The 17,783-nt window shown below is 43.8% G+C and overlaps 1 protein-coding gene across 6 annotated transcripts in view; it reads right to left on the reverse strand.

Moving 5' to 3' along the window:
• Positions 1–934: 934 nt before the first annotated feature.
• The window catches only part of COMT (catechol-O-methyltransferase), a 33,662-nt gene continuing 16,813 nt past the window's right edge, over positions 935–17,783 (reverse strand). For all 6 annotated transcript variants that reach the window (XM_039505920.1, XM_039505919.1, XM_039505918.1 and 3 more), the window contains exons 2-5: positions 11,713–11,995; positions 6,839–7,032; positions 5,179–5,310; positions 935–2,230 (exon numbers count right to left, since the gene is read on the reverse strand). In XM_039505920.1, coding sequence (XP_039361854.1) covers positions 2,051–2,230; positions 5,179–5,310; positions 6,839–7,032; positions 11,713–11,995 — 789 coding nt within the window. In that variant the 3' untranslated portion in view covers positions 935–2,050. The remainder of the gene's footprint in view (positions 2,231–5,178; positions 5,311–6,838; positions 7,033–11,712; positions 11,996–17,783) is intronic.

Genomic DNA, 17,783 nt, shown 5'->3' on the forward strand with positions numbered 1-17,783 from the left:
TAGCGACTCAGAAAGGAATGATGCGCACACCCATGCATAGTACAGCACTGCACTATTAGCTGTGGGCACTATATGACATTTTCACCTCCTGAGGCATCAGTTATTGGCCACTGCTGGAGAGTCAATCCTGGAGTGGATGGACCAGGGATCTGATCCAGTAGAGTTTAAGGTTGAGAAAGACGATTAGCGATTTTCCTTATGAAGGTAAATTATGGTGGCTTTGCCTCATTGTGCCTGTTTGGAAAGTAATGCATCCACGAGCTGGCTGGGTGTCATAAACCATCATGGGATATGATCAGAGCCATAGCAGTAGGGACAGGCTCAGAGCCGGAATCAGGAGTCCGGAGCTGGTTTGGAGTGAGGCCAGAGTTAGAGCATGGCTTGAGCAGGCTGAGGCTTGGGGAGTCTGTGGCCACTGTGAGGCAGGAAAGAGTTCCAAGCCATAGAGTATGTTGAACACACTGAGCTGCTGTTCCTCCTGTGAGGCTCATATACCTGCCCTGAGAGTCACCAGACCAGTTTCTGGCTTGTGGATTGGCTGGGGCCTAGCACAGGAGTGGCTCCTCACTTTTCACTGGGTTCCTCTAGTTAACCGTGTCCATTTTCAGTCTGATCTTACAACTGTGGATAACTTGCTCTTCTTTCCAGTTCTATTGTTTGAAGTCTTTGCCAAGCTCATTTTCACTGACTTAGGGATGTGATTCTCTCCTGAGCCAGAATAAATAACACTTCAGGGAGGCGAACTGCAAAAGTAGCTGGCTAAATAACATGCCTGTGAGAATCCAAAGTGGAAGGAGAGAGGGAGTACGTATCTACTGGTTTTAGAATACAGGGTCTATTTCTGGAGCTGCTCCCTGGCTGAAACCTACAGCGGAAGTGCTGGGCAGAGTCCATGTGGAATAAAATGGAGTCACACACTCAGGAACTGCACAAGTCATTTTCCCCCTTCATTTTTATTTCTAAATTTTGAATTTCACCCAGTTGTGCAACAGCAATGGGACATGCTGAGAAGTGCCCTGCCAGTGGCCTGTTGCACCATTTGGGTGACTGAAGTCACTTTGGGTTTGGCCTTGTACCTTAATAATAATCCTTAATATTTACTGTAATGTGAACACAACCCAGGGCGTACAATAATCACCCAGAAAAGCACAGCCTGTTGTGTCCTATTATAAATCATCAGCCTTACATTTATGCAGCTCTTGGTCTACAGTAAGAAGCATATCCCGTCCCCAAAGAGCTTACACTGGTTATGTACAATGCAAAGGGTTGGAAAACAGCATTTTAATCAAGGTCTTGGTGGTTTATGTGCGTTTGGTAGTTCACTATAAAGAAGCTGCTCCCTTAATGCTACTTGTCTGTTTAAAGGACCCCGCAAATGTATATTTTTATCCATTTATTTCATGTAGCCTTCCTGGTCCCTCCCCCACAATCACATTAATTATCTTGTCTGCCTCTCCTACTGTCAAACTGTGTTTTGGTTTGTTTCTCCAGCACAGAACACAAGGAATTTTTACTGGTAGCTAGCGAGGAATGTATATGACGTAACTGACGGATTCTTCACTGCAGTGCATTGCCAGTTATTTAGCCAAATCAGAGCTGCTGAAATATTCCTTCCCTGCAAACTCTCTCTCTCTCTCTCTTAGAAGCGATTAGTCTATTTTGGCTTAAGGACACAGAAAATCACAGCGACTGCTGAGAGGCTGTTTCACTCTTGGCTAGTAGGGTTTGAACTCAAAGTAAACAGATTGGTTTTGCTGTTTGGCAAGAAGCAGATCACCTTAAGGGAATGGATATCCTCTTGGATGCAGATAGCCATCTGAAAAGAGGGAAAAAAAACAGGCCTCTCCATCTAATCTTTGGCTGGCTATCCTACTTATGCACATGTTCGCTAGTCCTTGGTTTCCCTCTTCTCTAAACCCATCTTCTTCATTATAGCTTGCTTTAATTACAGCCCCAAAAGTACAGAAAGCTAAACATAAAGCACAGACAGTTAACCTGTGCAGTTGCATTTACAACACTTGAAACAACAGCTGGATACCAGTGACGCCCTTTATCCCACAAACACGGCCTTTTCCATGGCATCCTTCACTTTCATGTATTCCACGTGCGAGGGATAGTTGGTACATTCAAACCTGCTGTTATTGCGGATGTACTTAATGAACTCTGGAGCCCCAGGGACAATGACGTTGTCAGCCAGGATAACAGAGCCCTTCCTCAGCAAGTCATGCTCCTAGAAAGAAGAGAGACTTGTGCTTGGTGAATCTGTTCATTTTAGAAGGAGCTAACAACTGCTAAGTGCTAGTGCAATGCATTTTCATATTAGTGACGCTTCATGCTAATGTGAATTCCTGTACTAACATGGGTTTGATCAGGAAAAAATAGCCATGACACTCTCTACAGGTTCTGCAAGCAACCGCTGAAAAGCTGGATCTTTCTGCTAACGTCAGCAGCAGTAAAAGAATTAATAATGCTGACAGGAAAGTGATGGTATTAGGATTCAGATTCAAATGAATGGGGACAGGTCATGACTAAGTTACTGTTTCTGGCGGTCTCTGAAGGGTTAAGAAGACAACTCTGTAATTCACATTTGGAAGGATTTCTTCACACATGGAGAGACTTAATCTGAAATCAAAAGAAATGGTCAATATTGAAATTTTGCAGAAGCTGGTGAAGCCACCAGAGCGGGGGCTGCATGGCATTCTGGGCAGCAAAGTCTCAACGGGGCCCTGGCCCACTACTAGAAAAACTCAGCATTTAGGACTGAGATTTCCTGTGCTCAGTCTTCCTCAATCCCATCCAACCTTCGGCTGCTTTATTTGGCGACAGGGCGTGGAGCACGGTTAGTGCCCAAAGAGGGCCAGGCTGGCAAGGTACCAAGAATTCAAGGGGCATAACTAACTTGCCATATACCCGGGCATCCAACATTTAACAAAAGTAAAACTGCAACCACATCATTTTGCTTCCTTGTATCTTCCTTGACAAAGAGACGTTGCTTATCTGAATACACCAGCAATTTTCAAAATAAAAGCCAGCAGCTTATCAGCTTTGTTCCCACCCTGCAGTTATGGGGAGGGTTGCATCTTTAAGGCTCCATGAATGGCTTTTGCCCCGCACATCAGTATTGTAGAGGCCACTAGCGGTTAGCTCACCGATCTGAAGAGAAGAGGCAGTTTGGGAGGTATGTCGATATCCTCTGGCCTGTACTTTCTAATAATCAGATCAGAAACTCGAGTGAAAGGGCATTTCTCCAGCTGTAATTTCCAGCACTAGCTGCTGTGTCATTGTGACTCCGCTGATGTTTGCCAGCTGCTCTTTGTATCAAGGACCTTTTCTAGAACTGGGTGAAAGGGAAACTGCCTGGGACTCAAACCACAACCTGGGTCATCTGAAATGCTTGTCAAAAACTATATTCAAAATGCCCGGTTGGAGAAACGTTCAAAGTGTTTCCTTCAGCCAGTCCATCTAAAGTCCCGTGGACGTTACACTGCAAGGGTTCATGAGAATAAGCAAAACACTCTGGTTTGGAATCGCATCAGACTGTTGACTAAGAAGCTGGAGCCAAATGATTCTCAATCCTTTGCTTTAGCTGGTTTTTTGCTTTGTTGTTTTAACGGAGGAGAGATAGCTCAGTGGTTTGAGCATTGGCCTGCTAAACCCAGGGTTGTGAGTTCAATCCTTGAGGGGGCCACTTAAGGATCTGGGGCAAAAATTGGTCCTGCTAGTGAAGGCAGGGGGCTGGACTCAATGACCTTTCAAGGTCCCTTCCAGTTCTAGGAGATTGGCATATCTCCAATTATTATTATTATATTATTATTTATTTAGAGCTGGAACTGGTGCTCCAGCCCTCCAAAGAGCTGGGAGCTCGGTAACTGTTACAGAGCACGTTTTAAAATGAACATTCTCGGGAGGCAAAGGAATTTCAGAACGAAAATGTACTGTCTCCCAGCTACTGATGTGTAAATTCAATGGTGGGTTTTAAAAAGTCCCAAAGAAACCCCCTACTTTTTAAAAAGCTGCTTGTAGGGAGGAGAGAGTGGGAGCCTAAGACAGAGTGCTTGTATTCTCCAAACGGGGGTGGTGGACTGGTGCTATGCAAGAGAGGGAGAATGGGGCTAGTGCGAAGCAGTCAGCAGAGAGGCTCCCATGGTCTTAATGCAAGAGAGGCTCTCACAAGACCGAGTGGGTAGATATTTGTGGAGAATGTAACTGAAAAATGGCATTTCTATCCAATTAGTCATTTAGTTCTAGAAATAATCACAGGTCTAATGGTGCTATTGAGCTGTGATATTATGTGCATTTGTGCTGTTTTTATAAACAGAGACTGTGATTATCACTGGGTTATTTGCTGACGTTTGGAAATACCCTGGGGTCCTTAACTGCTCTCGTTTGTCATTACCTGGCTGTTTAAAGCCAACCCATAATTTGCTAATGCTATTATAGCCTCCTAATTTTGTAATGAAGTGTCATTAACTGTTACTTTTGTTGCTGACAGAATCTGTCCCCACGTCTAGCTGCGGGTGGAAAGAGGCTGAATGGCATTTCCTGGAATGAGAGTCTAGCATGGTCCTAGGAGTAGTCTTCCCTCTGCTAAGGGCTGCTTTATAGCCAATCAGATGGTAAGGATGCCCCAGATGTTCACAGAAAGAAGGTACAAATGTGCTATCAAGATTGAATTTCATCCAGGAACACAAACCCTGACACCAGAGTTTGCCATCAGGAAATTAGTGTTGTGAAGGCTGGGACTGGAGTCTGAATTTCTCCAAAATCCAGGGCATTTGGATCAGGTGTCCTGGCTTAATCTGATAGGGAAAGACTTAAATCATGACCTTCAGACCCAAACCTGTACTTCCCCAGTGTCTGTGGGTGGTTCTCATTGGGTATTCAGCTTCAGGCCTTTCCAGAGAGGAAGATCCTGCAAGTGGCTGAACAATCCCTGGGAAGTGCTGAGCAGCCTCAGTTCTCATTGACAATAATAGGGGAGGCAAGGGCACTTAGCACGTTATGAATCCAGCCCCAAAGCTCCATCCCTTTTCACCACATGGCTGGTTGTTAAACGTATCTCTGGTGAGTGCCCCGCTATAGCTATAGAAAACACGCACTTCCCAACTGTTCTGGGAAGATCTTACAGACTCGGGAGATTCACTATGGGGGTTTAGGGCTGAAATCATTCCAACTCACAAGCAGCAGGATGGTGTCTGGCAGGTATCTATCTTTCCAATGGTCAAGAAAGACGAAATCCAGTGTGTCCACTTCATGCTTTTTCTTCAGCTGTGGGATAATTGTCTGCGAAGGGCCTTCTAGAATGTGCACCTGAAAAGCAAATTCATCTCATGTTGATCTGTGCACATTGTTTTAAGCACAATGCCCCTCACCCTTTAAGTTGAAGTCAGACTTCCGTGACCATGTTAATAGCGTTGGTGGATAACTTCAGCTGCTGGCTGGCTTTGGATCACATGGGCTTTTTTGATAAATTGACTCAATTATTTTTTCTCTGTGCAATTATAAGAAGTCTGTGACCTTGGCTCTGCTGGGAAGAGTGACTCTCTGCTAGTGACGAGGGAATTCCCTGCTGAAAACAGTGTGTGGCTTGGCTTCGAATTGCAGTCATGTCTCAATCAAACCTTCTTGTCCAAAGCAAATAGAACATACAGAAGAGAGGTTAAGAAGATGGGTTATTTAGTTTGGAACAGAGCCTGCCACTGTGTATTCTTCTTCTGGCTCAGATAGCTGGAAACTTGTGAGAATAGCTCATGCAGCTTGGGGAAATTCAAACTGCAATCCCTGCTCTCACTTGAGCCCCAATCTCTTTCCAAACCCCAATCTGGATCTGAATCACACTATTCTAAGAACATAAGAACAGCCATACTGGATCAGACCAATGGTCCATCTAGCCCAGTGTCCTGTCTTACAGCAGTGGGCAATGCCAGGTGCTTCAGAGGAAATGAACAGAAGTGGTAATCATGAAGTGATCCATCCCCTGTTACCCATTCCCAGCTTCTGGCAAACAGAGGCTAGGGACACCATCTATGCCCATGTTGGCTAATAGCCACTGATGGTCCTATCCTCCATAAACTTACTAGTTCTTTTTTGAACCCTGCTATAGTCTTGGCCTTCACAACATCTTCTGGCAAAGAGTTCCACAGGTGGACTGTGTTCTGTGAAGAAATACTTCCTTTTGTTTGTTTTACACCTGCTGCCTATTAATTTCATTTGGTGACCCCTAGTTCTTGTGTTATGAGAAGGAGTAAATAACACTTGCTTATTCACTTTTTCCACACGAGTTATGATTTTATAGATCTCTATCATATCCCCCCTTAGTTGTCTCTTTTCCATGCTGAAAAGTCCCAGTCTTATTAATCTCTCCTCATATGGCAGCTGTTCCATACCCCTAATCATTTTTGTTGCCCTTTTCTGAACCTTTTCCAATTCCAGATCTTTTTTAAGATGGGGCGATCAGATCTGCACGCAGTATTGAAGATGTGGGTGTCCCATCGATTTATATAGAGGCAACATGATAAATTGTCGTCTTATCTATCTTTGTCTTCTTTCTAATGATTCCCAACATTGTTAGCTTTGCCCCATCTTTACTAACTACTCGGGTATCTTAAAGTAAGGTGTGTGTGTGTGTTCGTTCACGACCCTGCCCCAGTCCCTAATGGGCATTTCCCAACTTCACACAGATGAACTCAATTGCCATGCTCAGTTCACTGCTCAAATAGCCTGGGATATTGCAATTGCTATGTTAGCCTAAGTATAAGACGGCGAAATACCAGTATTTCTTCTGACCTAACATCTGCTTAGTCCCTTCATTTACCAGCCACAGAAGATCAAGATGTACCTTATCTTGCACTCCAGCAAACTCAATCATCTGTCTGGCAATAGCAGCAAAGTCAGGGTTGAACTCAATGGTCAGTAAGCGAGCGCTGGGCTTTAACAGCCGAGCAATCCTCACAGCTGAATAGCCACAGTACGTTCCCAGCTCCAGCAAGACTGATGGCTTTGTCTCCTCCAGTATCTTATCTAGAATCAAACCTGAATGGGAGAGAAATGAGTTAACTGTGGACTAAACCAAACTGCATCAAATAATAAAGTTAATGGATGGAATCTTACAAGTTCATTTACTAAGCTGCTATAAAGAGATTCAAAATGTGATGGTTTATGATAAATTATACAGGACTTCTTTTGCAGACTGTCTCTTACTTAATACAAGATTCATTTTGAAATGTCTGGAATCTTGGAAAGAAACCACTTACAAATACCTCAAATGAAACTGCTGCTTATTGTATCAATGGGGCCCTGTGAAGCTTAAAACAGTCTTGTGAATGTTTTCATAATTTTTTTTGCACTAGGGTGAGTTCAGGAAATAGGTTGTTTTGTATCATACTGTGAAAATTGATCATCTGACCTAGGCTTCAAATTGTAAATTTTCCAAAAAAAAGTACATTGAGGTGTTTAAAATAAATTAATAAAAAAACACATTTTTGAGTGAAGATGGGCCTGTATTAAATAAAATTTAGCACAACTTTGAGTGAAAAATGCAAAACTTTGCAAAAAAAAAAAATAGTTGTTGCAAAATCTGTCCCCATTCATGAAATGTAGAGCTCTTAAACTTTGAGAGAGTTCACATTTTGTAAATAATATTACACGCAGTCGCCTTAAGGTAAGACTTTTAAGTTAAGAAATACTCATTACAAAAGGAACAGTCTAACCAGCTGACAAAGGCTCTATCTATTTGTATTATAAAGGCCAGAAACCATTAGCCAATTGTTACAATAAATAAATAAAATTGGAAACTATATCCAGTCCTTGCAAAGAAATGGACTCAGTGACAGAAGTCTCTTCCATCTTCTATCTTCTGTGGTCCTAAGTAGTGCCAATACATTAGATACCTGAATCTGAATGAATATTTGAAGGTATTTAGCCATTGGCATCATGCTGCATGAGCCACATGAGCTACTTAGTTACCCACTATTGGCATTCACCTTGTCCTGTGCTATTTATTTATGCATCATTTGTGCATGCACTATACTGGTGTGATGCTGCAATTTGTAATTGAGCACTCTTGTTTAGGCTTCAAATCTTAGGAATTAAAAACAGGCAAAATCCCAACATTACTTATCTTACTGGAGCAGTGCCCCTTGGTGCCCACTGTATTGCCAGGTTTGTCATCATTTCTCGTAGGAGTCCCTGTTCTCAGAAAGCTTTTATCTTCCCTTATTTTATTGGGGGGGGGGGGGGCAGGGGGGAAATCTGCCCTTTTATTATGAGTAGGGCCCTACCAAATTCATGGCCATGAAAAACGCATCACGAACTGTGAAATCTGGTCTATTGTGTCCTTTTACCCGATACTATATAGATTTCACAGGGGGAGAACAGTGTCTCTCAAATAGGGGTCCTGACCCAAAAGGGAGTTGCAGGGGAGTTGCAAGGTTATTTTAGGGGGTAGCAGTATTGCTACTCTTACTTCTGCACTGCTGCCTGCAGAGCTGGGTGGCTGGAGATTGGCGGTTGCTGACTGAGGGCCCAGCTCTGTAGGCAGCAGCGCAGAAGTCAGGGTGGCAATACCATACCATGCCATCCTGACTTCTGCGCTGCTGCTGGAGGCAGTTCTGCCTTCAGAGCTGGGCTCCCAGCCAGCAGCTGCCGCTCTCCAGTTGCCCCACTCTGAAGGCAGCACCGCCGCCAGCAGCAGTGCAGAAAGGGTAGCAGTACCGCAATAACCACCCTACAGTAACCTTTGCGACCCACCCCCCACACAACTCCTTTTTGTGTTAGAACCCTACACTTACAACACTGTGAAATTTCAGATTTAAATAGCTGAAATCATGAAATTTACAATTTTTAAAATTCTATGACCGTGAAATTGACCAAAATGGACCATGAATTTGGTAGGGCCCTAGTTATGAGAACTGCCCCGCTGATTCCCATTCTTTACACTTGCCTCATCCAAGGCCCTGTAATATGACCACCATCTTTGCAGCCAAGGAAGGGACAGGGCTGGAGGGCTCACCGCAAGCACTATGAAGTAATACCCCCTGCAGTTCTTAAAACCCACCTAACCGCTAAAGTGAGAATTATTTTCTGTGTGGGTTTCAAACTCCCAGCCGTGGGCCATGTGCACCTCAATTTAAAAATCATACTGCAGTTTAAGTCCACTGCCAATTGCAGTGAGTAGAACCACCCTTATAGGCACTGGTCAGAGCTGACTGCAAAGACAAACTGTTTAGAACTGTCTGATCCTAGTGAGTTTCTCATTTCAGATTACTGTATGTGTAAACTGACTAGGAATGGTCAGTTTGCTTCTGCACTAAGTCCCTTGCTGATGTAAGAGAAATCAGCTAGGTCTGCAGAATCCACTCAGGCTCACTGTGCAGTCAGCTCCCAATTCAAGAAACTTTCAGACCGTTTCTCTCTATTTTCATGAAGTGCTGCTTTACATATGGCAAGCCTGCAGAGGAAAACATAGTAGAAAGCTAATCAGTTTCCCTCTGCAGCTTTTCCACAGGGAAAGGACTTTAGCAGCTTTGCAGAGACTGAAAATAGAAAGGTGGGTTGAAAAGTGCCAAAGAAAAAGGAAAGGATGACAGAGCCGACAGAAATGAGAAAATGGGGAGCCATACTAGGACAGAAAACAGGAAAGTGTATATAGATTAAAAGGAGGGAGGGAAAAAAGAAATACAGAGAACACAGGAGGAGATGCACAAAAACGAAAAAGGGAGGGAGAGAACTGGGGAGAAAGGAAAAAGGGGTTCATACTGGTGAAAAATGCATTCGACTGCAAAATAATGCAAATATTAAACTAACTGACTGACGTAACGAAATGCTATACTCTACCCTCAGCTCTCGTGCAAAACTGTCACTGATGTTGCTGGAAGGTCTCTTGGTATGGCTCTGCTCTCATTGATCTAGCCCAGGGCTCCTAATTAACAGTATAGCTCAGCCTTCTCCTGCCACCCAGCTTTTATTGGCCCATTTCTGCAGGGTAAGTGTATAGTGCTGCAACTGTACATTTTTTGTATTCATTCAGGGACTTCAGTGACTGGTGCTCTCCTTTCTGTCCGTATTGTCTAAACCCCCTGCTTTTGCACTTACGGTTGCCCCAATGGTGAAACTCTTGACCCCATATTATTTGTGTGACACTCTGTATATTATCTTAAAGCAAGTTTGTCTTCAGTGCTTATTTATAGGATTATTTGTTTTAATAAATGCAATCAGCCACATGTAACACGCCATATTGTTCCAATTTATTGTAAACTAGGGATGGCTTGTTGTTATAAATTGGTGTAGTGCTATGTACCTTCTTGGGATATGACCTCAGCATGGTCATTTCTGGTCAATACTTGGATAGAAGGCTTCCAAAGAAACCCAAGGCATTTCAGGGATCAGGGCTCTTGATTCAGTGGGTGGCACTGGTCCTTCTCAGCAAGTACTGAATCAATGTCCTAGCAGTGTACTGTTGAAACTGTTGTTTCAAATGAGCTGTAAGGCAAAGTCTAGACCATTTGGGGTCACTAAAAGATCCCAAGGCGTTATCCCACCAGATGCCCTAGCAAAATCCCCTAGTTTAGGGAGTTGGTAACTGTGGTGTATCTGTGTGCTATTCAAAACCACAGAGGAGACTGCACTTTACTGAGCGTTGAAGCCACTCCTGTCAGGTGCTTTGGCACCTTTAAGAGGAGAGGTGCTAAATAAATCCAAGATAGTGTCATTATATAATTCGATGCATCATGGGCTAAATCTTAAGATCCACATTCGGTTTTCACTCAAGCAAATTTCTACTGAAAGCCAAGGGCATTTTGTCCAAGCCAAAAACCTCAGAACATGATCAGATATTACCAGGGCTAGAGCTTTAGTAATGTGTGCAAAGATACTAGACGCTACGGCTTTCACCCTAAACATACTATTCATGGAATCACAGGAACGGTTTTCATAAACTAGGCCTAAAGCATCGGGGTCTCTGACGACTGTGTAAAAGTACAAGTTTACTAGGGTTAACCCTAGGTTACTATGTTTAACCTCCAAATTCCCTGCACTGCCTCCAAAAACTAAAAAAGGGCCAAATTTTATCCACTTAGCTGATTTGGCCTTTAAGAGAAACTAAGACGTGCCAGGTGATAGTAATGTCAGATTCTCCTAGTAGTATATAGGACAGCTTCTTGTGTATATTACAGCTGTATGAGCTCCCTTCCCTCAAAAATACATTGCCTATAACTATTGTTTATATGTGCAAAATTCCTCTTATTTTTAATACTCATGGTTCGCACATTTCAATCGAGGACCTCAAAATGCTTCATAAACACCAGTGAATTAAGATTCATGGACACTTTGTGCTAGAAATAGGATAAGATCCTTTGTAACGGAGGTACAGAAAGCAAGGCTGTGACTTTTCCAAGGCTACGAAGCAAGAAACTGGCAGGAATCCAAGTCAGGGGTTTTTGTTTCTCAACTCCCCAGATGCCTGCCCGCCCTCCCTCCCTTATGAAGCAATGTGCACAGCACATCAAAAATCACATGTGGCCCCATGACCCTACAGTGCACCTGCTGGATTCTTCCAAAGAGATTTACACCATCTTGCATGATTGTTTGCATAACCGCTGTTGCAGCGTGCAAGATTGCTGTGTTTTTTCAGTGACAAACAGAATAACGTATCCTGTATCATGCCAGTCTCAAACTCAAAAGTAGCCTTGAGGAGCTTATCTCTGATGTGATTACCTTTTTCAGCCCCCACATTCATGGCCCACTCCTTCTGGGAGCAGTACTTATCTATGGTGTCCACTACACTCTGGGGGTCTCCTCTGACTGCATTCTGCAGCACGAAGTTTAAAATCCTCTCTTCTTTGCTCTGAGCCATGATGAAATTGGTTATTTTCTGCAGGACAATTTCATTCCACAGAATGGCTGCCTGGCCGTTGTTTCTGATGAGCACTGCAAGCAGCAGCACAATGAAGAGCAGGCTGGTAACTATGGACAAAGGGATCGGATAGCTCTCCAGCATCTGGAATAAAAGAGACAAAACAGGTTTTTAGTTAAGGTGGCACAGGAGAGAACCATCTTTCGCATAACTGTTATGACAGAATAACCCATAAGCAACACCCAGCATAGGAATATATAGAACTTACTATAATTCTACGGGTCTGTGAGTTCCCTTTAGAGGCAAATTTCATAGGCAGTCAACAAGTGGCTTTATTAATTCCCTACTCCCCTCCCCCACGTAGCCACTCAGTTCTCACTCCATCCCAAAACACCATTGCACAGACTGGCTGTGATCTTTAAAATCCTAAATAATTGTACTAGGTGTGATTTTCATCCTCTCCTGTTTGGGTTAGGTGGGAGTATGGTTGAGTTGAAATTGGTGAAGAAATATGGAGCTTTTCACCTTTAGTTCAGAGCACTGTGATCTGTAGAGATCAGAGGTTGTTATGCAGAGTCCTATGTGAAATGAACATTAATGAAGGAGTACTGGTCTCCAGGAAACACACCACAAAAACCAGCACGGCTAGCCCCTGCCTTGCTGGTCCGCTCTGCAGAGAAGTGAAGGACTGAACGTGTCACAGAGACTGACCTGCCCCCTCCCACTTCAAGGTCACAATTGAGGCACTTGCCTGGAGTGGTCCAAGGAAACTGGCAGCACAATCTCTGCCTGTGCTGACAAAGCCTTGGATATCTGAGCCATCAATCTGGCACCTTTTGCAAACACAAAATTCACTTCACTTTGGATTTGAAAGCATGGATTCTTTTTTCCCCTCTCCAGTTACAAAATACAAAGTTGAATCCCTGTGCCAGTGCAGAGGAATCCAGGCCCGTGAAATTCAGGGGATGTAACAAAAGGGTGCATTGTATTTCACCGACCGGCTGGGTTTTGCAGCCAGCTGCAATCACCTCATGATGCTGTGCCTATTGTTTCCAAGAAACTTGGTTTCTTTGCTGAAGGTGCCTCTGTGTACGTTATCTAGACATGCATCTCTCCAAGTGTAGGGCATTAGGACTTGAAACTCACCAGATGGGATGCATGTCACCCTGTACAGCTCAAGCGATAAATCCCTTCAAAGCCATTTACCTGCACAGACAACTCTCTGCCGAAAAGTGTATTTATTATGGTAGGGAATGACTCCTTGATTTTGAATCGACCATAGCCCCAAAGAGCTGCTATTGACTGTTTCTTTAAATGAAGAATTAATTTAGTTTTTATGGAAGTGCAGAGCTAAGAACACTGACTGCACAAGGCTCTGTATAAGCTTCTCCCATGCAACACTGCCAGGGCACCTGTTGATGCAGCCTGTAACACCTCTGTTGCTCTACTCCTGCGCCTCCGCTTGAGCTGGGGCTGACAATTGCATGGGGGAGTTGGAATGTGCACAAGTCAGGACAAGGCTGAGTGAATGCCGGAATCGTTTTCCCTTGCAATTTTATTGGGGATTTGCACACAGGTCCATGGAATTCAGAGGTTCTTTCCCCTGCCCACCCCCTCCCCCAGTTCTGCACAGGAAAGTACAATGTTCTCTAAGCCATTTTTAATACGAACGGTTTACCAGCCTCTGTGGTTTAACCCTTTCTATTCCCTCCCCTCAATCCAATAAACTCCATTCAAAGGGCCTGTTGCAGAGCTACCTGCCCCCGCTCCTGACCAACTCTGGTGCTGCAGGTCACCCTGCCTCAGTCACCCTTCCCTCAGGGCCCTTTAAGAGCTCCACCCAGTCTAAAGGGGTGTCAGACAAAATTCCCCTGCAGAGGTTCTACCTCATTAAATCCCAAAATAAACTTGAAATAGCGTCTCCCCTTGGCTCAGGGATAACACAACCCTCCTCCTTGGGGCCTGTGGTCTCTGGGACCTCTTCTCTCTCTGTGACCACCCTCCTGCAACTGAGCCTTGCTGGCCTTTTGTCGGGCTCTGCTGTTCATTATTCAATTAGCTGCCTGGACAGGCTTCCTCTCCTTAAATTAGCTCACCCTGGGTGGTCTAAAAGGAGCCAGCAACCCCTTGAGAGGGCTCTATCCTGCAAAGTGCTGAATTTCCTCAGGTCCCACTGAACTCTAGTGCACCTCACAGACTAGAACCCCAGGGGGAAGTTGGGAAGAAGAGAAATGGCTACAACCTGAGAGGGTGCTGATTCCTTCCATCAGACCCCTTCATGTCCAATCTTCCCAGCCAGGCCAAACAGCTCTGGCTGCCGCTGTATTAAAGTCCTACATGCTCTGATGTGCCTTTTAAATAGGGCAGCCACTGCCAGGGGCCCAGCAGAGCAGCTGGTGCACCTACTCGACACTACAAGCGAATCCTCCAAGGCTTGGTCTAAATTCACAGATGTGAGGGAGTGGGGTTAGCCTGACAACCCTCTGTCCCACACACAGTCCCACTTTTGGTCATTTTCCCAAAATGAACCTTTTGAGATTACTCCTACATTTCCTTTCCTTTCTTTAGCCTGCTCTTCATAAGTATGGTTCACGTGGAAAAATCCACCTTCAAAACTTTAAATTACCATGCAGACATATTTTGAGTTCAGAAGACGACTGGGTTGCCATGGAGATGTGCTCAACTCATGGTACAGTTGATGTTTGTTCACTCATCCACTTATCTCAGTTGCACAGCACACATAATTTGTTTGGAACACTTACCGTCTGTTTCCTTTGGCTTCCAGTAGTTAGCAACGTTAGCGCTCATGTTTGTAACATTCTAATGTGCCCATTGCAAAGAACTGACCCGAGTTGCTGCTTTTGAAGGCCTGAGGGCATCATTTGGCAGGAGAAAAATCATGTTTCTTAGCCATTTAACCCAGATAGCAAGAAGCTTCTCTCACGTTTTCCAGAGGCATGCATACCAATCTGACCCAAGCTCCCCCACGCACAAGTAATTCTGTTGATCATTCTGGCCAGTGTCCTACATTCTTCATAGAAAAGAATGCGTGCTTTTGGGCCGGTCTTTCCAAACCTGAATGAAGAAGCCGCGTGTTGTCCACTATTGGAGCTTCGTTTGGCCTTTGAGGATGTCACTGGTTTACAAAGACCCCTTTTGATTTGACCACCTTACTTATTCTAGTGGCTTAATGTGAGTGGTGTGGCTGTCATTGGTGGACTAGTATTATCAAGTGGTTGTAGAGGCACTAAACATTCTTAAATGGGTGTGGGCATATGGCCCCTCCTCAAGAAACTATTTATTGATGCCAGACTGCTCACTAATTACCACTGAATGCCTAACCTTCTCTTTTACTGGAGAAGGTGGTCTAGGTGCATCTGGATACCAGTGACATTCTGGGTAGCATCCAGTCTGCATTGAGGCCTCTTTTGGATCAGAGAATGCATTTGTCACTATCACGATCACTGCCAGAGATGGTCATTTTGTTTACACTGGACCTTCCAATAAGATTAACCATTGGCTGTTGATTTCGCAACAAATGGATTTTGCCAGTATGGTTAGGACTGTCCTTGGAAGGATCCAGTCACACCTGGAACTTAATCAGGATGGATAGTAACTGAAGAGTATGAGGTTGCATCTTTCAGAAATGCAAGCGTTCTCCTGGGGTGCTCACCATATGTGTGAGACCTCTTGGTGAGATCATTTCTAAACACAGGCTGAAACAGCATCTGTATGCTGATGAGACACAGCTGCTGTACACCTATTGCCTCATGCACCCTGTTAACTCAGTCTTTGAATCTCTGCCCTGGAGGAATGCTTGCACAGTATCGCCAGCTGGATTCATCTGATTTATATCATTTACATATTAAGTAAAAAGGAGAGGAGGCTGCTTTTTTCCTCTCTTCTGCCTTCACAAAGCACTATTTGGAGGTAACGAGCCAAGGTAAGAACCTTCGCATCCCTTTCATACCACATTCAACACAGGCTTTCAGTGGGAAAGGTCATGGTGGTAAGTGGTTTTCAGTGGTGCACTTTTCTTATGCCGTTATCTTTGTTTATTGGCAAGGTTGTCATGAAATTATTATGTGCTGTCCCTTCAAGGAGGTCTTCCAACAGTGCTTCTTCATTGCCTGAAGCTGGGGGAAGCACAATCAATCAATGGGTGAAATCATATTACACTCACTGCCTAGAAAGTGGTGAATTCATTTTACAGTATCTCTGCTGGTTTTTATATATCTAATTATATAGACTTAGTCTCTGTGTATGGAAACACCTCCTCCTTGGGCCCCCTGCAATGGATATTTGCATTCTGACATCAGCTTCTATTTAGGCATTCTGCTGTTGTGGCTCAGCTTGGCAGGTGATCATAGCTTTATACCTGGTGGGCCCTGTGATGCGAAACTATCTAAGAGACACTGAGAACTTTTCTTTTCCAAAGGCAGGTGTTTTGTTTTGATCCCTGTTGGCCCCATTATTGCCACACGTGGTGCCTAACATCGATTTTAAACCTCGTATGTTAAAACATATGTAGTTCTGACTTTTTGTCAGGCTAAGGAAAACTCTCTGAACGACAAATAACCCAACCTCAAATCCTCACCAGCCACCCCTTAAGCAGAAGGTTGAATGAACAGACAGGCCTTTCCATTTGCCCTGAAGGATTGCCCTGAAGTTGGGAAGCAAATTCCTGAGTCACGGCTAGGGTAATAACTTATTTCACTGCAGATTTCACCCACGACTCTGGATTTGAAGCTAAATTATAACTCTATTGTCTCTCATTGCCATAATGAATCTAGAGTAGGAAACTGTTCTCTGCTTTTAACAATGGTTTCTTTTTATGTTTTAGCTTTGGCAGGAAAATCTAATGTAATGCAAAGGGCCTATTATTTTGGGATGGTGTTAAAAGCCTGACCCCTCAACCTCAATCTGCTGAGTAACTATTCCTCTTTAGTTGCTTCACATCATTAAGGGTTTTGAAGAATTTGTCTCTTATAGTATTTTAGTTTGATGCCTACACACGTAAATGCCTTACCTGAGGGTTACAAGTGGTTAAAGACTAGAACTCCTTTCCTCTAGATCCCTAGAGTTAAAATGTGGGGGATTGCTGGCCAGAGCTTATATAGAATATAAACCTCTTAGTCTTAGCCCATCTAGCACACTTGCTGTTTGCTTTGGGATTTATTTGTTTTGGAGCATTTCTAAATTTCAATTTGGGTATTTTTATTGTTGTCCACCACCCAAGGGACCTTGGCAAGCTGGCAATATAAAGTTATTAACTGAGTTCCCTTGCAAGACATTATCCTGAAATCTGCATTCCAGAGCAAGTGGGTTTTAAAAGAAGCAAACCAGCTTTCTGTAAAAACCTTAATTTCTTTTTCTCCTTTGGGAAATCTCAAAACACCCACTCCATTTTGCTGGGATGTGTGAAAGAAAAATCTTTTGTAATATCAATTCAGCACTAAAAGCAACTTATTTTCAAGAGTCAGGTGCATAAATGTTGACTGTGCCCCCAAACTGAAATGGTACAGTCCCATACCAAAATAATAGGCAGCTTGTTTTTTTCATTAGCTAACAAATATATGATGTGCAAGCTTAAAAATGTAATTCAACCAATTTAAAACCAGCGCTGCACAAGAGGGCAGATTTATTCCTGAGTTCATTATGACATGATTAGAAAATGCAGCTATAATTGCAGCTTTAATATGGATTCATAGAACACACAAAATTTATAGAGAAACTGAAATAAATCACTGATGTGCATCTCACATAACAATAGAATTAGAAGATAGCTACTGTTATTATTAAATACTTGTATTACAGTAGGGCCCAGTGGCCCCAGTTGACAAACACATGGCCACGGAGCTATTTCCTGCAGCCCGCCATAGGTGCCGACTCTCCCCCTCTGCCCTTCACCCCCCGCCCAAGCGTGCTGCAT

Source organism: Mauremys reevesii, linkage group 18, assembly GCF_016161935.1.
Source record: "Mauremys reevesii isolate NIE-2019 linkage group 18, ASM1616193v1, whole genome shotgun sequence".
Taxonomy (NCBI): Eukaryota; Metazoa; Chordata; order Testudines; family Geoemydidae; genus Mauremys; species Mauremys reevesii.